The 12429-nt window shown below is 40.4% G+C and overlaps 2 protein-coding genes across 10 annotated transcripts in view; both read left to right on the top strand.

Annotated features, from left to right (window-relative positions):
* The window catches only part of MPC2 (mitochondrial pyruvate carrier 2), a 29859-nt gene extending 22409 nt beyond the window's left edge, over nucleotides 1-7450 (top strand). The window contains exons 3-5 of the mRNA XM_001493813.5: nucleotides 3630-3714; nucleotides 4207-4318; nucleotides 7135-7450. Coding sequence (XP_001493863.1) covers nucleotides 3630-3714; nucleotides 4207-4318; nucleotides 7135-7171 — 234 coding nt within the window. The 3' untranslated portion in view covers nucleotides 7172-7450. The remainder of the gene's footprint in view (nucleotides 1-3629; nucleotides 3715-4206; nucleotides 4319-7134) is intronic.
* A 3449-nt stretch (nucleotides 7451-10899) lies between these two features.
* The window catches only part of ADCY10 (adenylate cyclase 10), an 83050-nt gene continuing 81520 nt past the window's right edge, over nucleotides 10900-12429 (top strand). For 4 of the 9 annotated variants that reach the window (XM_014739548.3, XM_070267626.1, XM_070267630.1 and 1 more), the window contains exon 1: nucleotides 10923-11127. The gene's annotated coding sequence lies outside the window, so the exon portion shown is untranslated. Of the gene's footprint in view, nucleotides 11128-12429 lie in introns of all 9 variants that reach the window. The other 5 variants (XM_070267629.1, XM_070267627.1, XM_001493753.5 and 2 more) reach the window with 4 other exon arrangements.

Raw genomic sequence — 12429 nt, 5'->3', positions numbered from 1 at the left:
AGAAAAATACCACATATTTATAACATACATATGTAGACACACACATAAACACACGGACAGATGCAAACAGAGATCTTCTAGCCTCTGTTTTAGAATTTTCTTTAGATTGTTTTTGGGCAAGGGTGCTATCATCAGAGTCTGAATCTCTAAAAGCTGCTTTTCCCGTTTTTGTTTTTGTCATTTCTGCTTAGCTGTATCTGGCTGCAAATGAGGTGCAACTCACATTTCTGTCTGATCATATTTTGGGGCCCCTGACCTGATGGTTACCAAGCCAAGCTCTCAGGACACAAAAGAAGCTTAGTAAGATTTTGCTGTTCTTTGTAAATATTTACAGCTTCTAGGACCATCATTTGTAAGCAGATGTGCAGGAAGGTGGCATGCTTGATTCCTTAGAAATTAAAGATTGCGTTCAATTTTTCTAGTCCATGGTTCTCAAATCTAGTGCACAAAAAGACAAGTTTTGGAAGCTCAAAGGAACCCCAAAGTGGCACTGTAATTTTAAGTCACCTTTTGTATTGTCAGTCCACTGGGACAAAAATGTACAAGAGGAAGGACCATAGTTCAGAATATAAGCCTAGCTGGAGTTCCCAAGAGAGGAACTTCTCAGGAACTTTTAGAAGATGAAATTCCCATGTTAAAGCATGGCCAGAGAAACAGACACCAGTTGCAACCCCTGGTTGTTACCTGTGCTTCTGACTTACTAGCTACAGCTGTTTGAACACACAATAGAATGACAGAATTTGAGTACTCTCCAGATAGGGGATAAACACTTACAGATGACAACAGCCTTGAGCTGCCATGAGCCAGCTCAGAGAAACTCTTCTAGACAGCAGTGAGTGAGCCAGCTTGGAGACAGTTGTCTCCTGGTCGATCCACTCCAGATTGGACTGTTGCCCCCAGAATCCCAAAGAAAGGCAAAGACCTCAACGAAAAGGGAGGAGGTCAGAACCTAAGAGGACTCTCAAGATTAGAGGAGCCAGTGGTCTGTGGAAGCAGTAGCACAAGGGACTCGTATGGGTACTGAACCCATTTCCAGGGTTCTCAAAGGTGAGAGCACTTCACATCCCACTTCTGACATGTAAATGTTCAAAAACAGAAACCAGTTTAAGAGGCAAAGTGTTTATTTGGGATCAAAGAATTGCATTTTGGGAGCAGAAATTCAGGTACAAACCCACATAGTGTCCTGCTAGGGAATGGTTGTCAGGGGCTTTTAAAGGCAAAGAAGGGAGGTTGTATTACAAAGAATTCTAATTGGAGTTGGAGGCAGAGAGCTAGTCTTGGCTAACCATTGATTGACTATTGATCTATCTTCAGAAAGTCCACAATCATCAGTCTTTGTGATTGGGATGTCTGTTCTCTTGCTGACTTCTCAAACAATTGCTTGTAAAGCAATTTCCATTTTTGCCCAGTCCAAAGATTTGGCCGAGTCCAGAGTTCAAGACAGTAAGGCAGTTTCTCTGGAAGGTAGCTTTGACTCCATTTTAAAATAGCTCCACTAAAGTCAGTTTTAAAAATTGTATACTATGAACATAAACAAAATCATGACCACTGACTTCTTCCAAGAGAGAATGCTAGAATATAGCCTATAGTCCTAACAGAGCTATTTGACAAGCCACAGTGTAACATGTGGATCCAGTGGAATAATAATAGAAATCAGTCCCTTTCTTCCCCTGTACAATGGCAGTATTCCGCAGTGCAATAGTAGAGCAAATAGAAAACAGAGAACATGTACATTGGGACCTGGAAGAAAATTGTAGGAGAGATGATTAGGAAGCATTTGGAAAGAAAAGCACAGGACAAGAAGAAAAGTAGTGTTAGGGGCTGGCCCAGTGGCACAGCAGTTATGTTCGCATGTTCCGCTTTGGTGGCCCAGGGTCTGCCGGTTCAGATCCCGGGTGCGGACATGGCACCACTTGACAAGCCATGCTATGGTACATGTCCCACATATAAAGTGGAGGAAGACGGGCATGGATGTTAGCTCAGGGCCAGTCTTCCTCAGCAAAAAGAGGAGGATTGGCAGCACATGTTAGCTCAGGACTAATCTTCCTCAAAAAGAAAAAAAAGTAGTGTTGGCTGTGACTTACCTCTAATTATACTCCTGTTTTTAACCATGTGCCCCTTTGTAAACCAGTATCATTGCTTTCTTGAACTACTGCCTTTGTTAATTCAAACCATTTGGATTTGGCTTATGTTTGTGTGTAAATTCACATGTGTGTGTATGTTCTATTTAGGAGAAAAACCCTTTGCTGATCTGTATTTTCCATGCAAGAGCATCTTTTAGAAATTAAGTAAAACCTGAAAAGAATTTCTTAAAAGCGTATTCTCTAATAACATATTTAGGATTTGATTTAAAATGTTTAAAGAAAAAGAGGGCCTGACCTGGTGGGGTAGTGGTTAAGTTTGTGCTGTCCACTTTGACAGCCCTGGGTTCGCAGGTTTGGATCCTGGGTGCAGACCTACACGTCGCTCATCAAGCCATGCTGTGGCAGCATCCCACATACAAAATAGAGGAAGACAGGCACAAATGTTAGCTCAGCAACAGTCTTCCTCAAACGAAAAGAGGAAGATTGGCAACAGATGTTAGCTCAGGGCCAATCTTCCTCACCAAAAAAATAAAGAAAAAGAGGGAGCAGGGGAAGTGAAGCAAATGTGGCAAAATCTCATAATTATTGACTCTGGGTGACGAGTGTGTAGAGATTCTTTGTGCTAGTCTCTCTTACTTTGTGCAGATTAGAATTTTTCATCAATGAAAATCATTTTATTGTATATTCTCTGCAGTAGAGTAGCGTGACTAATATTCTAGTGAAGACTCATCACTAAACTTCGAGTGTTGCTGATAGTAGGATGTAAGTGGGATGATCTATGAAAGACTGTTAAAAACACAGCACAGAGATGACCATGCACACTTGACATTAAAGAAAAGTTATCTAACCAGGAAACTGAAATTATAGCAGAACTTTTCTGATACTTCTTCTTTTAAAAAAGAGTGACATTGATTTAAAAAAAATGAAAGGGGGCCAGCCCGTTGACGTAGTGGTTAAGTTCGTACATTCCACTTCAGCAGCCCAGAGTTCACCAGTTTGGATCTCAGGCATAGACCTACGCACCACTTATCAAGCCATGCTGTGGCAGGTGTCCCACATATAAAGTAGAGGAAGACGGGCACGGATGTTAGCTCAGGGCCAGTCTTCCTCAGCAAAAAGAGGAGGATTGGCAGCAGATGTTAGCTCAGGGCTAATCTTCCTCAAAAAATATATATACATATTTGAAAGGAGGAATCTATATAAATTACCTTAAATAGCTTTCAGGCACCCTCCACAAGGTGTATAAAGAATATAAATTCGTATGTGAAAAAAGTATCATTTCTGCATACATATACACACACTACTTATTTTCAAATATATGAGGCTGCTTAATGTGGTTAACAAAATGCAAATTAATTCAAAAAGCGTTCCTGAATTCATTGTAGCTTTTTGCCATGATATACATTTTCTTAATGCGTGGATACCAAAATTATAGCTACTATTATGTGGAAATCTCTGAAATAGTTTGAGTTTTATTTAAACTTCAGAACCTCCTCCCCACTCATGGTGCTTGTGTTCTTTCTGTGTGTTAATGTGTGTTTGCAGGGGTTGGTGTGTGCTGGATTGGCTGACATGGCCAGACCTGCAGAAAAACTCAGCACAGCTCAGTCTGCTGTTTTGATGGCTACAGGTGAGTTAATGAGCATCTTCTATGTTCCATAGAGGACATTTGGTATTTTTGTTTTGTTTTACATCAGTTTATTTAACGGTATATGTTAATAAGGTATGTGTTTGAAATACATATACACGCACTCACACAAAAGCATTAACAGTGTTGTCTCTAGGAAGTGCTTAGATCATAGACGAAGAGGGCAGAGGGGGTTCCTGTGAAGAGCTGTCTGCGGGGGTTTGTGTTTTCAAGTTTGCCATGAGCATATTTTCGTAAGGAGAAAAAAGTTACACTTAATATTCATTTGCCCTATAAAGATTTCCCTTTGATGTAAGAACTGTAACACTGAATTATGGCAACTTCATTAAAGACTCAGTATAGCATTTCTTTGGCCTTTATCCTACATTATGTTGTTATAGTCTTATTTATAATCATTTTACTCGAATATTAAATGTTCAGATAAGATTGACAGTAGTACTGGTACTTTTCTTTAAAAATATTTTGTTTCAACAGGGTTTATTTGGTCAAGATACTCACTTGTAATTATTCCAAAAAACTGGAGTCTATTTGCTGTTAATTTCTTTGTTGGGGCAGCAGGAGCCTCTCAGCTCTTTCGTATTTGGAGGTAAGCCCACCAAAAGCGTGGAAACATCTGCCTCAGGAGCCGCCCAGACAGCAAGACATTTTTTAAAAATAGATTTACATATGATGCTAAGATGAGATGTGCTGAAGCAGAAATTTAACATTTCTAGAAAAGGTGGGAGTCTAAGTTAAAAGTGTCAAGCAGTATATTGCCTAGGCTTTGAATCTGCATTCTCTAGATGTCTAGCCCTTTCACAGAATTTCCTTTACTAAGACAGCATATATAATCTATGATGCATTAAGTAATTTTCTGCATGAACCTTTTTCAGTCACTTTCAATTGTGTGCGATAAAGTGGGCCTTCAATGTACAGCTATGTGCTCTTGGAAATGCTATCTAGCTGAGGCTGCTGGTTTCACTGGGAAGTGTTCCATGAGCACTGGCAATGCTAACTGTTTACTCAGGAATGAACATTCTTTGTCAGTGACCGGTTGGCACTGTGGTGAGCTCATCTTAGATGGAGGCTCTGCTTTGTTTGAATGGTAGAACCTTCCTAAATTATAAAACCTTGTCATGAACAACAGCTTTCTTGGCTAAAAAAGTTGAATCATCTCAATAAAGAAGTAAAAAGTATTGACTTATAATTTACCTTCTTTTCAGAAGGCATTCTTCTGCACAATATAGTACATTTTAATTTCATTCATCTTTATCATCCCTAGCTTTTTTTTTTTTTTTTTCCTTTTTCTCCCCAAAGCCCCCCGGTACATAGTTGTGTATTCTTCGTTGTGGGTTCTTCTAGTTGTGGCATGTGGGACGCTGCCTCAGCGTGGTCTGATGAGCAGTGCCATGTCTGCGCCCAGGATTCGAACCAACGAAACACTGGGCCGCCTGCAGCTGAGCGCGCGAACTTAACCACTCGGCCACGGGGCCAGCCCCTATCATCCCTAGCTTTACTAGTAGCTTTATAATTTAATCCTTTCATAATCGTCTAGCACACAATTGATGGATGAATAAATAACTCACTCATTCTACAGTATGCCCTACAATTATTTTTAGGGCTTACTTATATCAATATGAACTTTGATTTGTAGTGATTTTATTCACAGGGTAATTTTCTCATGTACCATCTCATTTTAATCTTATATTAACTCATATAGTAGAACTGAGAGAACGCTAAGTGTCACGTTTAGAACTATTATTTCTTTGTTTTTTAAAGATTGGCACCTGAGCTAACAACTGTTGCCAATCTTTTTTTTTTTTCCCTGCTTTTTTTCCCCAAATCCCCCCCAGTACATAGACGTGTATTTTTAGTTGTGAGTCCTTCTAGTTGTGGCATGTGAGATGCCGCCTCAGCGTGGTGTGATGTGCGGTGCCGTGTCTGCTCCCAGGATCAAACCGGCGAAACCCTGGGCCACCGCAGCAGAGCGAGCAAACTTAACCACTCGGCCCTGGGGCCAGCCCCAGAACTATTATTTCTAATATCAGAAATTCAGATATAGTTAGACAAAAGAATTTTTGGCACCTTGCAGTTACAATAATAGATTGAGGGTGTAGGGAAAGAGGGAATTCCCCCTCCCTTTCCCTTAAGGTTCTTATGCCTGGTCAAATAATTAAAAAGGCAGGTTAGCAGAGGAAAATCAAACAAAGTTTAATGACATGTATACATGGGAGAAACTCAGGCAAAACTCAGCAACTCACCACAATGGCCAAAGTTGCCCCCTTAAATATCATCTCAACTAAAGGCAAAGGAGGATGTTGGGATAGTGGTTTGGAACTTCAAAGGAGAGGAAGGCCATTCACATAGAGATGGAAAAGACAACTGTTTCCTGGGCCGCCTATCGAGAATGTGGCCCCGGGAGACAGGGTTTCGGTAAGATGGGAAGATGGACTGTTGGTGCCTTTCCGATCACACCTATTTTACATTGTACTATAGTTATTTCCTGGTTAGCTCCTTCCTGGATCAGGCCTTCTCTGTTAAATTCTTTCAGGCAATTTGGGGGAAGGTCGAATATTCTTCCTGAGTCTTCTGAGCCTTAATTGTCTCCAGCTCGAAATAATCCACATATCCGAGTGACGCATCTTGGGGCAGCCTGCCCTAAACTCCATCAGGAGATTTAATTAGAAATATAAATGATGGACTCTCTGGAGCATTTAGGAAAACACTACTGGGTATTTGAAATTAGGACCTTTTGAGAAATCTAGGAGGTATGGTATGCTTCATGGAATAAGTTCCTTCTTATGCTTACACTATTCTCTACTCTGCTGTAAGCTGAGAAGAATGGTAAATGAAGCCCTGAGAAGGGAAAGGCTCTGGGGCTTTGTGGTTAATTCTTCTTTGGATTAATGAGAATTGAAGCCACAGTCCCTTGCTTCAATAAACTTAAGTGTTTACAACTTGCTAACCCAGTAGCCTGCTTGCATCAAGGAAGTATATCTTATTTTCAGTGATTAGATAGGATCCTTTTCCCAATTGGTGTTATTCTCAGGAAAGATTCATTGTAAGTATAAAATAAAAAGTTCTAGATGACCACATTTTGCTAAATTTTATACATATGGTCACATATTTGTCATACTCTTGTATAGTTCAAGAATGAAATACTCATTAAAATAATGCTTTTGTACAGGAAACTGTATGTCAGTTAAGTTGTTAAAACTTTTTGGCCATTGGAAGCCAGATGCAAATGAAGTCCATGGGTCACTTCCCTCCTGCCTGTGTCCACCTGCAAGCCCTGGAGGAGATTGTATTGACAGCTGTACAGCCCTGGCTAGGGAGAAACAGATGGGATAGGCTTCCCTTCCCTTCTCATTATAATTGATCTGTTGGGATTCATGATTCTGTTTCTTTCTCTTTTCTTTATAGATATAACCAAGAACTAAAAGCCAAAGCAAGCAAATAAAAGAGTTCCTGATCGCCCGAATGGTCTGGATTGGACATAACCGCTGGGACCTAGTTGGATTTATTATTTGATTATTGATAAGGTGATGCTAACTGTGCTAAATTTGGAAGGCATAAAAGAAATCTAACTGTAACTGGGAGTTAGTAATTGATTCAACAAAAAATAAAGCACACTTTTAATAAGTGTCTCTTTACATGTGACGTAAGGACCTTATCTATGGATATTAGGAACATTTTTTCTACTATTTGCCCACAATAAATCATACTTGCTCATATGTAACACTGGTCTCCTTCTGTTCTAGTCAACCAAAGTGTGGATATATAAGAGCACACACATTCAAGTGAGTTGAAAGATGGTTAAGAGTTTAAATAATCTGTTGTACAGTTTTCAGGAAAGGGACAATTTCCCCATTCCTTCCTTGGTTCTTTTGGCTGGTTGAATAATTAAAATGACATACGACAGGTTAACAGGAGAAAATCAAATTTAATACGTGCACACAGGGAATTCACATAACATGAAAAATTCCAAAGACGGTCAGGCAAAATGAGATATGTATGTCATTCTGGACTAAGGAGAAGGGGGCAGAGACCTGGGAGTTCAAAGGGGAAAGGGGCAATTTACAGGAAGGAAAAAAAGAGTTACTCTTTGGTAAACCGAGTTTGCTGGGGCTGTCCAGAAGCAATGGGCTGGAGAGAAGACGGATCAAACAGGCCTGGAGAGGTTCCTCCCTCTCTGCCACACCTAGTTCATGTTATAGTATAGTTGTATAAAGTGATATCTCCTTCCTTCAACTAATCCTCCAACTTCTTTTTAAGCAGTTAGGGGGAATATCAAAGGTTCTTCTTGAGTCTTTTGGGCCTTGATTATTTTTAGCTCAAAATCATCTACATGCCAAAGTGGCACATCTTGGGGTGACTTGTTCTGAGCCCCTCCGCAGTGAAGGATAGTGAGTCGCTGGAAGTGAAGGGAAATAGAGCTGACAAGAGTGAGAAATGGGTAGTGGAATGGCTAGCAAAATGACTTCAGATTTTAAAATCTTTTAACTTGAAGAATCTTGAAGAATTTTTTTCCTGCATATTGTGTGAAATTCTTTTAAGCTACAGAATAACAAAGGATTTCTGTATTTTCGAATTACATTCAGTAACTGATATAATGTGGCAGAAAAGGCTCTAGAATCAGCCAGACTTGAATTTGAATCCCAGCTCTAAGCCATGCTCTATGACTTTGGGCAAATTAAGAAAGTGTCTAGCAGAGTGCCTGGGACACAGCTGACTTTCTGTAAACGTTTATGACCTTTGTCCCCATTAGGAGGAGAGACTGGGCGTAGATTACTCCATACTGGAAATGACAGTCTATTTGATTTGAGATCCAATCTGGAGTACTGAACTTTCTTCTAAAAATCCTAGCAAAGCCTCTCCTGGCTAGAGCTGTAGCCAGAGGAATCAGCAAGGCAATTTAGTTCTGAATTTGAAGAAGCAAGTGAAAAAAGAATTTTTTGAATAATATACTATAACTGATCAAAATTTGGCAATTAGCTATTGAAAACCTTGCACTTTATCATTTATCCCTTCACTATAGTCCATCTTTGAGGAGGAAGGATTAGAGAATTTGACATAAGCAGAAGTGAAGAGGTCCTGGAGAGTCAAATTATTACTACTTTCTTTTCATAATCCACACTATTAAATTAGATTGTTTGGCGTGTATGTGCAAACGTGTATGTGTTTCCTACGGTTAAGCATTTAGGAGAAACATCTATGATGAAATATGGCATAGACACAAAAAGCTTTATTGACGTGTCTATGTTGAATTGGTGTTTTACTTCCTTTTCATTAAAACCGGGTCTTTTCTGTATGGGTTCTCCTAAGCCCAACTGGTCAGTGAAATTAATTGCAGTATTTAGATGCAATCACAGATAATCACCCTCTTGGCTCTCAGAAGTTCCATTGACAGACCACCATCTCATGCTTCCTGTCTGCCCAAAAACCCTCATCCATCCCATTATCGAATCTTAAAAATTAAACGGCTCTAACATGTATCCAATCGAAAACTCACACTGCCGTTTGGAACACAGCCCAGTGGTCAGTTTCACAACTACCCTCAAAACTTAGAATTTATATGCTAGAAATCCTTATTATGAATGTAGGTACTAAACCCCATAAAAATGCCTTTCACCATGGTACAAATCTCTTGATCAGTCAAGATGAATTCTGTATAAAAGTTCTCTAGGTCTTTATTGATGACTTCATTAGGTAAGTTTTCTCAATGCGGGGTCTGACCAGCCTGGGTTTCAACTCAACTCTGCCACACAGTAACTGTGAGACCTTGTTAACCTTTGTCTCTGAGATTTATCATGTTCCAGAGTAAAATGGAGATGATAATAGTACCTACTTCATAGGATTGTTGTAAAGATTAGTCAGATAATGTTTTAGCACAGTGCCTTATCCAAGGTGAGTATTAAATAAAATGTAGAAGGTTTCAGAAAATGGTAAGCTTGTTAAAAGTAGATCAGAAAAGTACCTTCTTAGACAAAGGAAGTTTTAATTTAGTTGCAGAAAGAATATGCTCTGTTAACCTATCTGCACGCCGTCTGACGTAGGAACAGTTGGAATTCCTCACGCTTCCACACATTAGAGCAGAGAGTGGGCTGCTTGGGGTGCGGGGCAGAGGCCATGGAGAATACTCAGTAAGAGATAAAGTCTTAACCTAATCTTTTGTTGTGGTTTGGCATTCGCTTCAAAGAAACATTGATCCAAAGTACATCAGTGCTGTTGTCTCTCCGTGGTAAACAGATTATCTCTTTCAAGTTGTTAAAATGATGTTGGAAGGTTGAATCTTAACAAGGATTGACCTCAAGGCCCAGATTTCTCTCTGTAAAGCAAAGCAGTTTCTACCGGAGCTTGTTTATATAATGAAACAGAAATAGAAAACACTGGTATTTATTAAGACTGGTGTTCTCCCTAAGGAGTCTGTTTAATTATATGAGGTATGACTCTAATTATATTGACTAGTTTCCACGACACCAGAAAATGCACTCGACAATTCATTGAGCCTCTTTTCTTCCTCCCTTAAGACAGCTGTGCTGTACAACATTTTGAAACACACAGTAAATATAAGGCTGGACTTTATTTGAGAATGTCTGCTTGCTTTTTCAGTTCAACTTTTTAAAATTCAAGTCCTACATATGTCTCACTAACTGTGAATTGCAGTTGTGATAAACATAAAAACCGCTGGAAAATGAAAACATGATTTAAGCTGTTAGAAAATATGCCCCCCTCTTAAAACGCATTTTGCCAGAGTCACGGATTAAGAAACTCAAATCCAGGGCTACGTTGGATTGCAAGTTATCTTTGGGGTGAATTTGGTTAGAAGTGTGCACTTGACCAGTCAGAAAGGACAAGACAAGAATTTACCTCACACAAATGCTTGAAGATGAGTACGGAATGCATTCTAACTATATAGTCCTACTAAACGCCATAATCATTATTGACCAGAATTAGGTGTTTGCTTACTTAGGAGATAGGTGTTTTTATGATGATCACCTACCAACTATTGCCTAATTTCAACCACCTTCCATGTGGTCAGGGAAAGAGTTGCAAAAACTACGTTGGGGTCGTAGCAGTCTCCCTGACCCTCGCCCCACTTGTCCAGACAAGGGAACCTGGTACAGCCAGTCCTGTAAGAGCAATAGGCCACTAGGGCTGGTGGGGGAGGGGAGGGCAGTGCCAGCCAATCAGAAGCATGGTCAGTGCACGTGAAACAATGAGCTTCTGATGAGGGTGTGGCCAGGAAAACGGCTTTTAGACAAAACTGTCATTTTATGGGTCAGCTATCAACAGATATGGCACTTCTGCTGTCTTCAGAATAATAACCAGGCCCTTTTGCTGTTTTCTGCACTCCTGAAAGATCTAGTCCCTAATCTAGGCTCTGGCTTTTCCCCAGCCTTGGAGGAAGCGGAGGTATGTGGAAGTCTCAGTAGGAAGAATGGTTACAGAGCGAAAGATGAGGGCAACCGTCTGGGATTAAGATAGGTATTGGCGCTTGGAGGAAAGTGAGAAGGCCTTGGGCTAGGAATCATGGTTCAGCTTGTGTCTATCTCTGTGTCAATCTTTTAAACGAGGTTAGAAGCTTGAAGGCTTAAATGTTGCCTCATGCTGTGGATCGTGGATGCTCTGTTCTCCTAGCTTACTGTCTTTATTTACCTCTCTCCAGCATCTGATAGCAAATGCCCGCCATGTGAAGGGGGCGCTAGGAAGATGCTGTGGAGGAAAGAAGGATATGCAGAACATGATTTCCAAAGCAGAGAAACTTACAATTCAGAGGAAGACGTAATAGAAACACATCAATAGATAATCAAGGATATTTAAATCGAAAAGAAGGCATATAAGTTTATAGACACTAAGTGCCCTAAGAGCTCAGGGGAAAAACTGCCTTGGCTAGAGTGGTCTGGCAAGCTTTCCCGACAGATAACCCTGTCCCTTAAGGTTCAGAGTATCTCCTCCTGTGGACTCATAAAACCTGATTTTTTTTTTAAAAGATTTTATTTTTCCTTTTTCTCCCCAAAGCCCCCTAGTACATAGTTGTGTATTTTTAGTTGTGCATCCTTCCAGTTGTGGCATGTGGGACGCCACCTCAGCGTGGCCCAATGAGCAATGCCATGTCCGCACCCAGGATTCGAACAGGCGAAACCCTGGGCCGCCACAGTGGAGCGTGTGAACTTAACCACTCAGCCACAGGGCCGGCCCCCTGATTTTACATATTGGTGAGCAATTGGATGGAAACTGAAATCTATTAGAAGTGTCTAAAGAGATATTTAGGGAAACAATAAAAGACATAATTGATCTTTAATTTCCTTTTCATTTTTGGCTACCGCTGAATTTTCTTTAAGCAGAATGAAACTGTACACACTCTCCTTTCTTCAGGAAACTCTTTCTTGACATGTCTTTGGGGCTTCGTTCAGCTGCCTGCTCTTTTGCTCTGTGAGATATCCTCGTTCCTAAACACTGCCACGCTCCCTCGGTGCCCACTCACTGTTCAGCTCTGTTCTTGACTGAGATTGAATTGGCCAGATAATTGATGATGGCACCATCAACACGCGTTGAAAGTGCTCTAAAATGCATCCTTTCTCTAGGTCATAAACACCCCCTAAAGTGTCATAAAACGTACACAGATGGGGTGTAGCATGGTACGGTAGAAAGAACATGGGCTTTCAAAGCCCCCAGACCTGCGCTTTCCAACTGTGTGACCTAAAACAAATTAAT

The sequence above is a fragment of the Equus caballus genome, chromosome 5 (assembly GCF_041296265.1).
Source record: "Equus caballus isolate H_3958 breed thoroughbred chromosome 5, TB-T2T, whole genome shotgun sequence".
In the NCBI taxonomy this organism is placed as follows: domain Eukaryota; kingdom Metazoa; phylum Chordata; class Mammalia; order Perissodactyla; family Equidae; genus Equus; species Equus caballus.
Note: the sequence above shows the minus strand (reverse complement) of the source record. Positions and strands in the feature narration are given on the sequence as shown.